Below are 17,708 nucleotides of genomic sequence, written 5' to 3' on the forward strand. Positions count from 1 at the left end.
AAAGAATTAATTTAATGAACGTGTGAAAGCAGCAAATATAAATACTTTGGCATACACTGACACAGTATGTTGCCCATTACAAACTGAAACACTGTCCAAGGACCTCTAAAGTTTCCAAAAAAACATGTCAAAACCAGGCTGCCAACCTGCAGCAGCCTGGCTCACAAAGATAGACAAAGAGCACAGCTCTCGTCCAAATGTGAGGTTTTCTTTTCACAAGTTTTCTTCTCATTCTGCAACATTCCTGTTTTCTATAACTTTCTTGTCCATCTCTGACCAATGATGTTGTCAGTTGCTCGGGACAGCTTCCAAAGGCCTATTCACCGTGTATGTCTTGTCCAGTAACATAGGTCTTCGAAACTTCTTAAATGAAGATTTCCACTGCTTCAGCCTCCAAATCTTCCAAACCTCTGAATGGGTTAAGGGGTGACTTTTGTGGCACAGTGTTGTCTGGAAAAAGAGAGAAGCCACTGATTAAATGGATGTTTGAGGAGTCAACAGTGGAACATTTACACTGTTGTTAAATGACATTATCTGTAACCACAGGAACATGCTGATGTTTCCACATTAGGATGATCCATTCTAGTAAATGAGTGCAGTCAATACTGGTGGCTAAGTGCGACACAGCACATTCCAACAGCCTATTGATGACCTATGACCTGCAGAGCTATTCACTGATTGGCTGGTTTTGCAGGGGTATGGTAAATCAATGAGTGCCAGAGTGCTCCTGCATTGAATGTCATGCATTTATAGAGAATGGTTGAAAAGGGTGTGTGTGTGTGAGAGAGAGAGAGAGAGAGAGAGAGAGAGAGAGAGAGAGAGAGAGAGAGAGAGAGAGAGAGAGAGAGTGTGTGTGTGTGTGTGTGTGTGTGAGTGTGTGTCAGAATACTAACCGTTGCTGAGTGTAGAAGGCTGAGCAGGCTCCTTGGGCTTAGCTCCATCCTGTAAGGTCCAACCTTTCTGGCTGTGGCCAGGGTATGACGGGGCAGAACCCCGGAGGGGAGACAGAGTCTGGTCGTCTGATAGACTCTTGCCTAGACCTAGAGGACAACATTGGAAAGACATCACCATCAGTCTGGAGTGCACTTCTTTAATAAGTTGATGCTCACCGTCTAACTCTCGCTCCATCATACAATGCCTGTGGTGAGTTTCTCCAAAAGCTTTATAGTTAAGCGGTGAACCAAATATACTCTTAATGTGTCAAAGCTTTTGGGAAACTCACCCGGGTTGTTATAAGCCAATCTATGTATTAATATATTTATATATTAATTAACATTAATATATTAATGGCCTATCTATCCTGCTCTTAGGTCCTCACCTTTGCCCTTGCTGGTGCTCATAGCAGTACTGATGGAGGGTGTGGATGTGGCAGTGCGTAGACTTGACGCATCCTTTTTTATTTGGTCAGCACGGAGGCACTGTGCATCCTTCTTGCCCTGATCCTGGTGTAAACGTTGATGCAGGATCTTGATGACAGCATCCTTCTCCAAGATTTGAGCATAGAGGGCACGGATCCTATACCCAAGAGGAACACGACACAATCTGATCAGACAAACAGCAGTGCATCAATAATAATCTTTTCAACAACGTTAACATTTATTTACATTTTTTCAGAATAAAAGTCTGAACATTTTGATTGGTTGCCGACTTGTTCCCGCTTTCACCAGCTGCTGTCACATATTGCAGCAGTAATTGGGTAACTATGAGTTACTGATAATAAATACTTTAATTTCCATACCTGTTTTCCATCTCCTGGTTTCTGTAGTCAGTAACAGGCAGGTCTTCATTGAAGCTATTGTTGGAGGAGTGGCAGGGAGAATGGTTGATAATGGTGGTGTCTCTGGAAGGAAGCAATTAGATTCTTTTAGACACTGGCAAGTACAGTGTTTGACATGATAAAGCTTCAAGACCACGGTTGTTACACACTTCTATTTTAAGTCCCCAGCACACCTATTGTAGCAACTTCAGAGTTCACAGATCTAAAATGACTGAATAGGTGTAAGCGAACCCTCACCTCTGAGCGGCGGCAGTGGCGGCCACATCCATGGCAAACTGCCTCATGGTGCTCTCCTCCAGGTACTTCTGCTCCCAGCGCACCATGTCTGCCTCGAGGGCCAGGATCCGCTCCTCGCGCTCTCTCAGGCGCTCATGCAGGGAGCCTACAGTCATGCCTGGGGGGTGGGACTGACGCTGTGGAGAGAAGGGGAAGCAAAGTTACATCACCATATAGATTAGATCCAACTTTGTCATTGCAAAGTACCAGACAACAAAATGCAGTTTAGCATCTAACCAGAAGTGCAAATAGTGACATAACACATGATGTAAAAATATGACAGTGATAGTATATACAGTTATGAGCTATGTACAGTTACGGTAGCTATGTACAGTATGGTATGTACAGATGTATAAATAGTGGCTATATCGCCCCGCGGTGGTGTAGCGGTCTACGCACTGGCCGCTAGTGCATGCTGCCCACCGGGGCCGGGGTTCGTATCCCGGCTCGCCAGATCCAGAATATGGCCGAGGCACACGGGAAGCGGCATATTGGCCGGCCGCTTCCGAGGGAGGGTATAGGAGTATTTCTGGACTAGGATCCGTCGCGCAACACCGCCCCCTGGGGTGCCGGAATAACGGTACTGGGCTCGAGGAGCCAGTCAGCTTAGTCTGCCTGGCGCCTTCCTCTGGGACTGCCGGCCACGGGGTCGGGCGGCGGATCCAATGCAATAGGCAGGGGATAATTGGATGCTAAGTTGGGTTAAATTGGCTACCAAATTGGGTGAAAAAGGGCTAAAATCTGAAAAACAAACATTTAAAAAAAAATAGTGGCTATATCAAAATGTGGTATGTGCAAGGCATATATGGGAGGATAAGAACATTGGTCAGGACTTTATCTAGAACCTATCAATTCAATTGAAGTTGTAACGAGTCAGGGAGTTTATGACTTACACCTATCTAATCCTCTCAGGTCAAGACAACTGTCTAGGGGCTAGGGGGGGTTGATATTGGAATTAGATGTTGAGTCTTACCTGCTGTGCTCTCAGGCTCTTCAGCTCCTGCTCCAGGCGGGTGCGCAACCTCATCTCGAGGCCCTCCCTCTTCTCGCAGGTGGCCTGGAGCTGGGCCAGGGCGCTCTGCAGACGCTCCACCTTCTCCACGTAGGCCCGCTTCCTGCGCAGCTCCTCTTCCAACTGCCGGCCTCTTCCCCGTGTCGACTCCAGGGCCTCCTCAAGCTGCTCCGCCCTCAGGCCCTGCTCCTCGGCCGAGGCCCGAAGGCGCTGCAACTCCCGCTCCACTCGTTCCCGCTCCAACTGCTGCTCCTCATCTTAAAAGGGAGGAGAGAGACGGTTAGGTTCACTTCAGCAACAAACTGAAACACTTTTTTTAACACTAAGTACTGGCTTTCTTACTGGATGTTTAGGACCAGTTCAAACAAAGAAATAGAATGTAATGTAATTGACTGATTCATTGAAGAAACTGTTAAGCTTGCCTCCATTTTGAGGCATGATGCAATACTTGAGTCAGACTGGTCTCAGGGCCACATGAAATACATTTCTGAGGTGAAACTAAAAGCCGGTCCATTTCCGCTGCTATCAAACCATCATCTCGCCCTCTCCCAAACCCTAACCCTGCTAATAAGTCGCAGGATTCTGACATCATGGCCGATGTTCATAATTTACCCAAGCACTTGTGGAATGCCGGGGGGAAGGGGGAGGCAGCCCTATCCCTTTGACCCACTTAACACAGAACATTCTTCCACCAAGGATGGACACCTCTACTGTAGTCTGGGAAATGACCGGTAATGGCTATATACATGTAAATCAAACCAACAACAACCAGGAACCTTGCTGTAGCTCTGTGGTATTTGCAAGTTTCTATTTCCCTTTTACTCTGTCAAGCTGGGTTGCACTCCCTATTATTATTCACCCTTCTTACCATATAAGCAGATGTTATGCAACCAAAATTCCTGCATACAGGATATGCTTCGCTACTGATCTCTCCCCATGCTACTCCCAAGAAGAATGCTACTGAACATGGCTAAAGTGAAATGAAGACTTGAAGTGGAATCAAATCAGACAGGGGGTATCACACTTACTTTGCTCAAGAAGTTTAGCCACAATGTTCTGGTTGTGGTCAGCAGCTTTCACTTCTTTGGCAGCGTGTGTTCTGGCATTTTCCAGGCTTTCTGTAACACAAGAGAAAAGTTCAGCCAAATGTATAGAATATTTCAATGACTGACCACTCTCCACAAACTGTATTGAGCCACAGCTGTTTCCAAGACCAATAAACTACAGAGAAGCCTGGTTTGAAAGGTCTAACGGAGAAGAGGTGGTGTAATGGAAACAGCCAGAGACAGAGAAGTGTGGCCACACATGCAGGCGCCAAGAAAAAAGGGGTAATCCCCTAAGCTGTATACATTTGCTTGGCACATAATATGATGTATATGGACCAATCAGACATATCATATTAAAGATCAACCAATTAGGGAGTGTGTGTGATCAGTGTGTGATCAGTTCATGGTACAAACAAGGTCTTAGGTTGACATTTGTTACAGTTTGCATTTAACATTCTTGTCAGGGCCCCGACATAGCATCCAGGTGCCATTTCCTGTGTCTGAGGAACTGAAACCAGCAATGAACCTGGCTAAGGGTTATGTTGGGGTCTCCTCCTATGGTGTCTCACAAACATGCAAGCACACGTTTGTCCTAGTACATAATGTTCCCTTACAAATGTATCACATCCAATATATACTATACATTACATTCATTTCACAGTTTGGAGTGGTATTTGGAGTCCTTTACCTCTCAGGTCTCTGTTGAAGTCCTGCAGTCTCCTGATCTCAGCCACCAGCCTGCTCCTCAGGGTCTGCTCAAGGCCCTCCCTCTTACTGCTGCCCTGCATCAGAGTCTCATAGGCCTCCGAGATCCTCTGGATCTCCTGCTCCAGCTGAACGGATAAAGAGAGGAGATTATTGGTTATTATTATTATTAAACATCTTCATGAGTCAGAGACAGCATATTGATCCATTGATACGTGTTGATGAAGTACATAAGGATACATATGGGCATATACATTATGTGAGAGTGCAAACATAAATACATGGGGGCACATACTATGTATATATAGTGTACACTGCACACACACACATATATATATATATATATATATATATATATATATATATATATATATATATATATCCGTATAATCCTGTAGATTCCAGCTAACACCACTCCCTGTGTGACTGATTTATATCTGCATTCCTGTGAGTTACCAGCCCCAGGTGTGGGTGTGCGCGTGCGCTCGCACACAAACACGCACACACGAGGTCTGGGCGGGTTGCCAGTGTGGGGAAGGTGTGCATGCCTGTGCCTGGGCTTTGGAAACAGCTTAGAGACGCCCACCATTACAGCAGCCACTCAGGCATGTTTACTCAAGGCTGTGGCCCGACGGGGAAACTTTCCAACCACAGTAATTATCATTCTTTAAGGGTGGGAGAACATACATGCGGTATGACGTAAAAAAAGAAAAGAAAAAGAGAGCAGTCTTGCTAGAGTAGGCCTATAACATAAGATAAATGGGGAAAGTAAATTAATCTGTGTGGTTTCCATCATCTTGATTGAGTATGCATATTTGTATGGTGTTTAATGATATAGGTAATACATCTAATAGTGTTACTTAGCTATGAGCTATGCAATGCAAGATGTAATTTCTTTTTTTTTTTACAGAAAATTCTGCTTGCCTCAATAAAAAAAAGTTAGGAATAAATGTGCTTCTTGAATGTTTAAAAAGATAATGACCTGAAGAGATAAAGAAGTAAAAAACGGAGGCAGATCAGAGTGAAAATGCAATGGGAAGAAAGTACAATAGGGGCCTTTCAGTTTAAACACAGTAGCCTGCCACCTGCCATGGCTAGCAGCATAACTCTATCTGAGCATTCTGAGCATGTCAGCTTTGGCAGGATCAGAACCCTATCGAATGCGCTTGGTCTGACGTGACCTGGATTAAACAGAAAATCTATGACCTCTCTGAAACTAAAGCTCTCTCTCTCTCTCTCACACTCACTCTCTCACTCTCACTCTCACTCTCACACACACACACACACACACACACACACACACACACACACACACACACACACCGAGGGGGTCGTGTGTGTGTAACACAAAGCATGGAGAGTGGACACAGTAGCTGCCTCAGGCCTCTATGGGGTCTCTCTATGTGCAGCTAAGGTAGCAGCTGTTGAGCTCATCTTCCCAATACAGATAGGGGTGGTGTGCTGGATGGCAACTGTTTTGTGGCTTGTGTTTCAGACACAAGACAAGTCACACGTTGCGGACTACAGTAGTTTTTTTCCCCATTCGTTTTTGATTGAAACATTAATTGATAGATCTCATCCGGACAGCTAAAGAGGCCGAAAAAAAACAGACTTTGAACTTTGAACCTACCTTGTGGATCCTCCCGGCCTTCACTCTGTGGCCCTCAAGCTCCTGCCTCAGTCTCTCGTTCTCCATCAACAGCAGCTCCGTCTGACTAGGCTCCTCCAGGCCAGAAGGGGGCAGACTGGTAAACATGCTGTAGCAGGCCTCTGTTTGCTGGGTAGGAGCTGCATACCTGGAAGGGATAGAAATATGTGTTTGGTATAAGCATCCGAAATATTACAACTCGTCTATAACAGTATCAACCTCTCCACCCAAGGGCTTGGCTTGTAAGTGTGGCAGAAAGAACTGAATTGAATTTCAATTTGTATGATTCACAGTGCATGCCAGGAGTTCGGAATGTAAAGACACAATGCTTAGTCAGTCCATTTTGTTAGGGAGACACCCTTATCGACATGCAATTATGTGCTCTTTTCTCCTCTTATTCCACAGCCAGCTCTATGCTATAATGATCCGTTTAGGGCTTCTTTAAACTCCCCATACCTGTGTTGTTGGAGTGGCTGGGGGGGCAGATCCCTGTAGACACACTGGGGCTCTTGGGCAAGGATGGGGATAAATCCTTGGGACTGGATGGACGCAGAGTACTCCGGGAGTTGGCTGTGTTTTTCCTGGCTTGGCCCTGGACTATGGAGGCCTTGAGGAGCATAGTAACCCAGCTCTGTAGCAGTGTAGCTGTGTGAGGAGCTTTTGACTGCCTCGGACTTGGCCAAGGCGGCTCCATTCCTCTCCAAGGACAGCTGCATGAGGCGCTCACTGAGTGACCGCACATGCCCACGCTTCAGCTCGATTAGCTCCTCCTCGCCAGGGTAGTCCCCCTCATGGAGGAGGGTCCCCTCGCAGAGCTGCTTCTGAGGACCTGCTTCTGAAGTCCAGTGCAAGGCCAGGTACTGGGACTGGGCCTTGGCTTGCTCGTAGGTGGGCAGCTCCTCACCGTGGAGCTGGTAGAGCTGGTAGCTGCTCTCTGGGAGCGGGTAGAGCTGGCAGCCGCTCTCTGAGTGCTGGTAATCGCCCTGGTGCTCCTGGCCCTGGGGTTCCTGTCTGGCGGAGAGCTGGGGGAACTGGGAGTCCTCCTGAGTGAGGCTCTCCAGGGAGGAGCGGGGGCTGCCAAGGCCCTCTCCACCTCCGCTCCCAGGCCCTCCACTTCCACGCAGGGCCTGCTGCTGGATGGCCAGGAGGGTGCTGGCATCTGTGGGGTTTCCGTAACGCAGTTGCTCTTGGATGAGCCGGTGCAGGACCGTGCCAGACGGTTCCTCGGTGGACGCCATGTTGTCTTGTAATTGTTTATTTAATCAAAACCCAGTGATCAGTTATAGATGTGGTGTTATGGATGGCAGTGAACCTAGAAGGTGAAAATAAATGTAAGAAGAAGAATCACTACTGGTGAAATGCAAGAAGAACCAGAAATAGATCTAGATCTGGTCTATCAACAAAAATGGTGAACTAGTTTGCATACAGAATAGGGTAGAGCAAATGTTTAGACATAAAAACAAAATATTAGGTATTGAAAGTCCCCCATACAATACTGAGGATGTGTAGTCTATGTGTGAGTCAGTCAACCAACAATCCATCCAACGATGCACTTAAACTAAGCACTGAGTGAAAACATTCCCTTCATTCCATCAACTGTCAACAACATCAATAATTACATTTCTGTTGGTCCTGAAAAGTTTTAAAAAGTATCACAATTCTTTCAAGGCATACTAGAGACTAGCTACACTGAAGAGACGCGTGGTCGCTCAGTGGCGCAACTACAAATGAGACGACATTCCTCTCTCACGGGGGAGCAATCGCACGGGTTCTAGAAACATACTATTTATGGGTAGACCAAACCCATTACAAACTATTTCGCATCAACAAATAATAAACAAAGTGATACATCTGATGTATACGTTTAACACACACACACATTTTAGGATTAAGTGTTATAAATAATTCAAAACCTCCCCACCCCCCAAAAGAAGTATCACTCGTGAAGAAATAATAAAAAACTACATTTTCTCACCAGTTCACGCTCTCATCCCACCCCAAACGTTGTTGATTTTGGAAAATAATAAAATAATCCACAATGTTTCGTTTAAATCGTTTTCATTCTTTCCACAACAGCGAGTTCCACTTGGAGTTTACGGTCGGAGCTTTGCTCGCTCAACACTGAAACGGTTGTCGGAGCGCGCAGCAATAATAAGTCACCGAGGAGGGACCGGGGTCGGAATGTCTGGAATGTGAGAGCGGAGAGGTCCCGCGGGGATCAGACGCGTAAACCACACGGTTCCTATGGGGGAGGAGGGCGCACTAAACAGCTGTAATACCCTGCATGGCCACAAGGATAACAGGCAGGATGTCCCTGAAAAGAAACGTTTTTATTTTAGAGTTAAACTACTCAAAGTATCTAACTGTTTGCAACAACTTGACGTCTGCCTTCACGAGTTGCTCTAAAGTTCTAGCTATTCTCGTGACCGGTTATGTTATGTAACGTGGAGTTCAAATCGTTTTTCTCTGAAAAGTTGTTGAAACTGAAATGCAATAATTTCTCAGAACATTTCTCAGTAGATCTCAAAATAGGGAGAGAAGTCCTTTGGGAGGAGACACGATTATTTGGGGGTAGCGGGGATTCGGGGAATGTCGTGAGTTCATATCCCACCTGGGAACACCACCACCACTTAGACCTAAATTACTCCAGGGAGACTGTCCCTGTAATCTGTAATTGTAAATCGGTTTGGATAATTGTGTCTGCTGGTTAAAATTGTTAATGGATGCATATACTGTACTACATCCAAAGTGCATTCCTTTATGTTGCATTCATTGATACTAGCTCGGAGCTCCAAAATGTATCATAACACAGTAATGGTAACCATTGCAAAGCTAACTATTATGTTGGATGATGTTTTCTAGATAAATCCCCAGGGGTGGACATGTGCATGTATATGGCATGCCATATAAATGTCTTTGAAGACCAAAGGCCAGCTTTAATTATGTGTTAGCCTACCTGGTGACCCATCCGCTATGGGGAGCTGAACAGAATCTGCATTTCAGATTGGCCACAAAAATAGAGTCTATGCAGTCTGTGTAAGTCTGTGTTGTAAATGCATTGTGCCCTCATTACTGAATCTCCTTAACCATCCTACCCCACAGACAGGAAGCTACAGGATTTAGATTTAGATTTTTTTATTCCTCAGGATGGGTAAAAGACGGACACACTCAAGTCTCCATTAGTCATTTAACTTACAACAGGAATCCAGATAATGAATCTCACGGCCCCCACTCTCCCTCACTTCTCTAAAATCGCAGCTGAGTTGACTGGGCGGCCATTTTGAATGGGCCCAGTCAGCAAAGTAAGGTATGTTTGAATTTCCTCTTTTACTGTAGGCCTATATGTGGATAGTGGACACCCTTTAAAAGCACAGCACCCCCCTGCTTGCTCCACCACCACACCCCTGCTGGCTCTTGCCCCCGGCTCCTCCGGTTAACTGCATCCATGCCTCTGACCATTTGGCCCCATTGTGATCAACTTCCTGTGAACTTCCAAAGAATGCCAGAGTGGTCCTTTGTCCCAAATTATGGACACTGCAGAAGGAAGCCAATCCTTTTTTTCCTTCTTCTTTTTTGTTGTTGTTGGGGAATATAATTGTGAACAGAGCATCCATAAACAAGTAAAAAAGTACATATACCCGCCACAGAAAAGACTTCATAAAGAAGTACAGTAGACATAATACTAAACACCACCACCAACTAAACAGCTTACAAAGACTCACAAAACTAGAATAACACAACCATAAACAAAACAAACAAAAACAATCCATCAGTCAGCGAGTAGTGAACCGATTTGGGAGGAATATAACTTTGATCAGATGAGTAAAGAAACCTATAACATTCCTTAAATGCATTATTAATTTCCAATGGGTCAGTAGTAGTAGTACCTGAATTTGTTTGAAGGAAGTAATTCCTTGAAATGGACATGATGGACACGAGCCATAAAGACACTGTGTACATTGCAGACTTAGGCATCAGTTTACCAAAGTTATTGCCCATGGGTTATTCTTTGTGTAGGGGAAGCATTCTACATATTTGAGAACAATGCTGCGAGACACAATGCTTCCTGACTCTAACATATTCCATTTAGGCTTTTGGCAAAAAAATAAACTCAGTATGGTCTCACAGACACATTCCAACTGTGTATGAAGCATGTGTATTGGTTTTGGTCTTAAGCACACTATGACAACATTTGTTTGATGTGTTTTTTAATGCATAAAGAAAAAATGTCACAAAATGCTATAGGATTTAAATCAGGGTTGCATTACCACACCTTGAGAGCAGGAAGAGTGGCAGTCTTGCTGATGACTGGGTCTGTGTCCTGAGGCTGGGAGTGGACAATGGGATAGTGTGGGATTGAATCCGGACGTGATTGAAGAGAGTAGAAAAGGGATAGAGTCGAATTCTAAAGGGTGAAATAAAATGGGATAGAGTGGTTTGGTGTTAAATAGTGTGGGAAAGAATGGGACAGAATAGAGTAGAGAGTAATTTGATCAGGTGGGATGGCGTGGAATGCAATTGGATAGTGTAGACTGAGTAGAATAGATTTAGGTTTAGGTTTCTGGACTCTTAACATCCTTGGACTGCTCTCACATTCAAACTGAAACAGTCGATAGTGATGAGATCAAATGTGTTCATGGTAGTGTTTTTTGTGTTGTGTTGTATTAATGATGTACGTACACATATGAAGTATTTGTGTTTCAATACAGAATGACTGAATTTGGTTACTTACAGTATGCACATTTGAATGATTTAAGGATCAATTTTCAAATCAACTCAAGTGGTGAAGTGGAAGCTAGCGTTGCTTATTGTAGCATGGTTCCTCTTTCTCAACTTGAGGTCACATTTGACTAAACAACTAGTAATTACTGCAATTACAACAAATTATTGAGCAATCGTCTCTCCTTGGCCCATCCATTCCAGACTAACTAAAAGGGAATTTCCAGCAAAGTCTCTAGCAGACATTTCAGACAATGAGTCATAAGAACAAAATCCCACCAGTATGTGACTAGAGGTGTGTGTGTGTCTGTGTGTCTGACACTCACTTTAACTCACTCTCTGGATGACCTATTAATAGTGAGGGCAATTTCGAACCCTTTGAAATAATTAAACGTATGACCCTTTACTCTGTACTGTAATGAACAGACATTGAGCACTCCCTCTTTTTCCCTCTCTCCTGGCTTTCTGCGTCAAACCGGAATATCAACATTCCCAATTTTTCGTTTGCCATGATATCTGAGACGCTCTTCTCATATGCAGTATGAGGATCAATGGGAACAAATATACAGAATCAACAATGTTATAGTCTTTTCAATGGAAGTTTTAGGTTTTAGTTTTAGTTTTACTCTACCACTCCTTTTCCTCACCATTTAACAGTGACACATAGGCTGACATGACATTACCATGGTGACATACCACTGCTCCTCTTTGTCTAAAAACACTATAAACAGTTGATATCTGCTCTCAAATGTATTACTCACATACTACTGAGGGCAAATATTTGAGTGTTACCATGTTCCTCCTTCCCCTTTCCCACATTCACTCGCTTCCTATTCCCAATCACATAACTGCATTTGAGCTTCTCTAAACACAGTGATGTAGTGGCACCTTGCAATAACTCAAGTTGCCAGGGTGTCTATGTCTTTGCCATTTGTAGACATTGCGGTCACTCTGTCCAAAGAGAACGTGCTACAGACGAATGACACAGCAGTTCTGGTAGACCAAACGCCGACTCCCTCTCTCCTAAAACGGTTATCTGGCCACCGGAGAGATCAGGAGTATGCCAGTCATTCAGCTGCGCTCGGCATGTGTGCCCCCCCAGCAAATAGCTGGCTATGCCATTGCTGACCCGGCACATAGCATCAGATCAGTCACTCTGGCCACCGCCGTGCTGGTGAGAGAGTAGCCTCTTTATGAGTGGAGCTTGTCCCTCCAAGGGGGTTTCCATCCACATGAGCCAGAGGGGACAGCTTAGACATGAAGAAGTGAATTCCTCAGTGAACATGCTTAGATAGGCTAAAAGGAGGACCAGCCAAAGGAAACTGACTGATAGTTTCCTCCATTTGATATGAAATGAAGTGATTGTAGTGTGGCAATCTATCAAGAAATTGCTGCAGATCAAGGCTTTTTAAGTCAACTCCCTCCCCCAGGGAGGCCATGTGAAAATAAAGCACACTTCTGAAAGTGGAATATGGAAAACCTATTATCGGAAATGATTAAATTCCAGTTTTGTTGTCACTATTACGATTCAGCCATAGAAATATGTTAATAACTTGGTAGGTCCTCTGGGCTCACATGACACACAAAGCTTTGTTCTGTTAAGCAAAAAAGAGGGGCATTGTCTCTTCTAGACGGGAGGCTATTTATAAGACTGTTCAAGAATGTTCTTGGGGAAAACATCTATTTTTGGATGAATAAAGCCCCAAAGTATATACAGTATGATGGAACACAAATGGAACACATTCATTTAGAGAAGCTCTGAAGTCGAGGCCATGAAAAGTCCTATTGTTTATTAACTTAGATAGATGAAGCAGGCAACAGTCAGTAGTTAAAGTTAGATTAGATTAGATTAGATTCAACTTTATTGTCATTGCAGAGTACAAGTACCAGACAACTAAATGGTAGGGGATCAAACAGACCGTGGCTGGGGTGTGACGTGTCCTTGATGATGCTTTACCGCCCTCCGGCACCATCGCTCTGCCTGGAGGGACTCGATGGAAGGGAGTTTGGTGCCGATGATGCGCTGGGTGGTTTTCACCATATATATACTGTATATGTTACGGTACATGTGGGAAAACTAGGGTTAGGGTTAGGTGCTAGGGTGCTAGGGTTAAGGTTAGGGTTAAAGTTAGGGGTAGGGTTAGGGTTAGGGTTAGGATTACGGTTAGGGTTAGACATGCCAGCATGTACCAAGTCATCCTAGCACCTAACCCTAACCCTAGTTTTCCCACATGTACCGTAACATATATACTAAGAGCCCAGATTTTTCCTGATAAGGTTACATTCTATAGAAAACTCAAGGTCCTACTTACAATAAAGACCATTCATTCATTCATTCATCATTCATTCAGATTACATGCATTGTCCCCGTCCAATTTCAAGGGGAGGGGGTACCATACAACACCTGTTTGCCTCTTCTTCCCCCTCATATCATTTTTATCTTAAGACGAGGAATTGATCACAGGCAAGGCCGTTAAACACAATCGCTCCAAAGAAAGAATGCAAACACGGAGCACTCCCAAGAATCCCAGGAGGATCATTCTGGAATGCTCAAATGAGACTCTTCACTGTTTACAGTTCCAGGCCAATGCTTCACCCTACAATTTACCCTCCAACTGTGTAATTATCTGGCCTCCTCAGGGGAGAGTTGGAGTACGTCTCTCATTCCTTATTGGAATTTTGGACATCTCTGTATCTGACCATCTAACCCTTGAGCGCTCTAAGCCACAGGCAATTTCAAGTGTCTCATACAAGCTCTGAGAAGCAGTAAACTATATTATGAGTCTAGACAGACAATGGACTTGGCCTCTATGCTGGGTAGGCCCAGTCTTGTTATGTTAAAGCAGCTTGCCTTCTACTAAAGAACCTTTGATTGTATACCCAACTGATATATATCAACTTTGATTTACTCTGCAGTTACTTTGTCTTATAATGACTTTTGGACATACTTCATGATAACTTTCATTTATAAGTCATTTATGTTACCTGACTTTATTTTACATGATGTCTTTCAGGAGAGAGGGAAAGTGTGTGTGTGTGTGTGTGTGTGTGTGTGTGTGTGTGTGTGTGTATGTATGTACACTATATGGACAAAAGTATGTGGACACAATTATCGTCAACCCCATCGAACACCGTCGGAATGAATTGTAACGCCGACTGCGAGCCACTCCCAACATCAGTGCCCGACCTCATTAATGCTCTTGTGGCTGAATGGGAGCAAATCCCCACAACCGTCTTCCCAGAAGAGTAGAAGCTATTCTATTGCTACTATGATGCTACAAATATGTATCCAAATACTACCAGTTACATAAAGGCCTTATGTGTCTTTTGACTTGTGCTTTCCACTGTCCCAGAGCCCCCCATTTGGAGCTTGCATATAATACATATACTAAAGGTAGTAGTTACCTTTTCTTTTTACTGTTTTCCCCTGCTTTTATATTCATTCTATGAATGTATATGTTTTTATATATGTTTTTTATTCACTTGATGTTCTTATTCCTGTTGTAAAGCACTTTGAGCTGCATTTCTTGTATGAAAGGTGCTATATAAATAAAGCTTTACTTACTTACTTACTAACTACACTTCCCTGCCTCCCCCCAGGCTGAGCACAGGGACTTGCACAGACAATAAGCAGAGCTTCCTCTACATAACACTGGGATTGGAGGAGGGAGGAAGTCATGGGGAAGTCGTGCCCCCTTCATCCCCTCAGATCAGTCGTGACACAACAGGAATACCCGTGTGAAAGCATCCAGAAATATGCCTGTCCGGAATGCGAAAAGCTGTGAAAAGAGGATGCCCATTGTGGGAATTTGGCTTATCATATTTTTCCAAAGAATTCCAGAGCTGTGACCAATAACATGGTAACAGGATGTGAAGGAAGCTCGCCCTTGAGAACATGAGTGAATAAGACTTTAACCTTCACACTTCTGCCAACACATACCTCTGATTTATCTCACGCACAACTCTCAACATGAAAAAAAAAAAAAACATTCTGAAAAACATTCCAGGTTCACTTAACAAAAATGAATTGAACTTCAAGTTGATCACAAAAAAACCATCCTCTACCATGGTTGAAATTGAGGACAGTGATAATTTACAGCAGTCAAGAGAGCAGTGATGATGACGATTAAGCTTGTAGCATAAATAAATGCTTAGGCTGTAACTTTTTGTTGAAAAGTTGATTTCAGTGTTTACAGAACAGAGCAGTGCTTAAAGAGATGTCCGTTTATTTCAGTGTGTTTAAAGAACAGACATTCAGTTAGTGCTTAAAGAGATGTCAGTTGATTTCATTGTGTTTAAAGGAGTCTGACAGACTTTCATGCTTAAAGAGCAGTCATTTGATTTTGCATTTGTTTATTTTGTTTTGCACACAATCATTTGTTCGTTCATCTTTATTTATGAATAAATGTCGTTTTGCTAATATAAGTTATCCATGTATCCCTTTTTCATCCATCCTGTGGGACGGGTCGTGACTCGCGAGCTCGGGGAGCACCAAGCAGCATCCCTAGGTGCTCCTCTGAGCACTGGCCCCAAAAAGTTATGTGCACCCCTGCATATAGGCCTATTTACTGTATATTTCAATCAAGAAAATCAGCCACCACAAATAGACATATAGAGAGATAAGGGTCCCATATAAACAAATGACCACTTTTAAGGCTTTATGAATCCCTCAGAAAACCTTTATAAGGTCTTGGTGCGTCATAAATAATTTCTATGCAATAGCATGCAAACGGTGGCCAAAGAGTTATGCCAAACCTTTTTTTGCATGACATATGCTTATAGATGATTTGTGAAACAACTGTGTAAGCCATATTTAGGAAGACATCATTAAGCTTTGACAATGGTTATTTGTTTAAAGTTGGGGTCGCTATACTAGTGTACAGTAGTACACTATCAAGACAAAGACAAGAGAATTTGCAGAGCAGAACAGAGGAGAGTCACAACCAGGCCTGGTATTGTGCAAATACCAGATACATTAAACCCATCTGGTTCAGGAAGTTCCCATCATGTGTTTGTTTTGGAAATGGAGCGGTAACGTGTCCCATTACACCCTGGCAAATTGTCTCTCTCCCTGGAAGTTATTCTGGATGCCTCATAAAAAGACATTCTTTAACAAACAGAGATACACAGACTTACATAGACAATACTGTGTGAAGAAACACTCAATCCCTATTTTCATATGGGAATGTTTATCTATGATTAGAGTTCTGAAGTGTTTATTGCAATGTGTCAGCCTCTGCAAGTTGCCTGGAGCTTTCATGCCCGTCACACAACTGCCACCTAGAGGTAACATTATGGTGTCTCTCTTAGGAACCTTTTTCAATTGTTAGAAACTTGATTCCTCGCATTCCTCTTCTCAGCCTTCCACTTGCATTCTACTCAAAACGTATTGGAGGAGAATATCTACTGTAGGTAGATGGTGTGGGGAATGTTTTCTTGGCACAATTTAGTCCTGTTAATACCAATCAATCATCGTTTGAATGCCACAGCCTCTGAATATTGTTGCTGTGTTACCGTGTGCATTCCTTCATGACCGCAATGTACCCATCTTCTAATGGCTACTTCCAGCATGATAATGCAAGCAAAGCATAATGTCACAAAGCAAAAGTTGTCTCAAACTGGTTTCGATATTGACATTAAGTTCAGTGTTCTTCAATGGCCTTCCCAGTCACCGGAATTGATTCCTATACAAATCAGAGACCCTATAAAAACAAATATATTAATTCCAAAATTATATGAACTATTATGCTTGCATTAAGAGGGACTCAATTCAACTTAGTGAGTGATTTGTTGGTGACATGTTTTGCATTTTAGCTAATATTAAGGGTGTCATAGCAAAGGGTCTGAATGTACATGAGATAGCTCTGTATTTCAATTTTAATAAATGTACTGACATTTTAAGAAATCAGTTTTCACTTTGTCATTTTGGGGTATTGTGTGTGGATGGATTGATGGCAAATTGTGGAAAAAGCGAAGGGGTCTGAATACTTTCAGAAGGTACTGTATATACAGTGCCCTCAGAAAGTATTCAGACCCCTTGACCTTTTCCACATGTTGTTGTGTTATAGACTCAATGGTGAGAGTATGCAGTGTATATATATACAGTGCATTGTGTAAATAATGGGACAGTGCAGCAAATCAAACACTTACTATGAGGTAATGAAGTAGAGATTTTCAGCCTTTATTTTATGGTATTTGTGTAAATATTGGTTTCACCATTCAGGAATTACAACACTTTTTAGACTGTCCAACTCAAGCACTCATGGTTGACAATTCTTTCCATGCAATAACTGCCTAAACAGGGAGCTGCATTTGAGCTGATGACTGGAGGGTTGCTGGCATCGTATCTAAGGTGCCTACCACTGCCGTTGTGCCCTTGAGCAAGGCACTTAACCCCTAATTGCACCAGGGGCGCTAACTATAGCTGACCCTGTGCCTAGAGCAAGAAAATACATTTCGTTGTACTCTGTGCAATGAGAAAAGGGTTGAATCTAACCTATATTCATCATTGCAATTCACACGGCA

At 43.4% G+C, this 17,708-nt stretch overlaps 1 protein-coding gene across 1 annotated transcript; it reads right to left on the reverse strand.

Moving 5' to 3' along the window:
- Window positions 1-352: 352 nt before the first annotated feature.
- LOC308169615 (angiomotin-like 2a) lies at window positions 353-7,702 on the reverse strand (the record flags this gene model as incomplete). The annotated part of the gene is made up of 10 exons (XM_080544318.1): window positions 353-450; window positions 894-1,040; window positions 1,319-1,515; window positions 1,739-1,840; window positions 2,015-2,190; window positions 3,027-3,322; window positions 4,094-4,183; window positions 4,800-4,944; window positions 6,447-6,612; window positions 6,921-7,702. The coding sequence occupies 10 exons, from the start codon at window positions 7,700-7,702 to the stop codon at window positions 365-367; spliced, it is 2,187 nt and encodes a 728-aa protein (XP_080400444.1). The 3' UTR covers window positions 353-364.
- Between the last annotated feature and the right edge of the window lie 10,006 nt (window positions 7,703-17,708).

This window comes from Nansenia antarctica (assembly GCF_963989245.1).
Source record: "Nansenia antarctica genome assembly, chromosome: 13".
NCBI lineage: Eukaryota > Metazoa > Chordata > Actinopteri > Argentiniformes > Microstomatidae > Nansenia > Nansenia antarctica.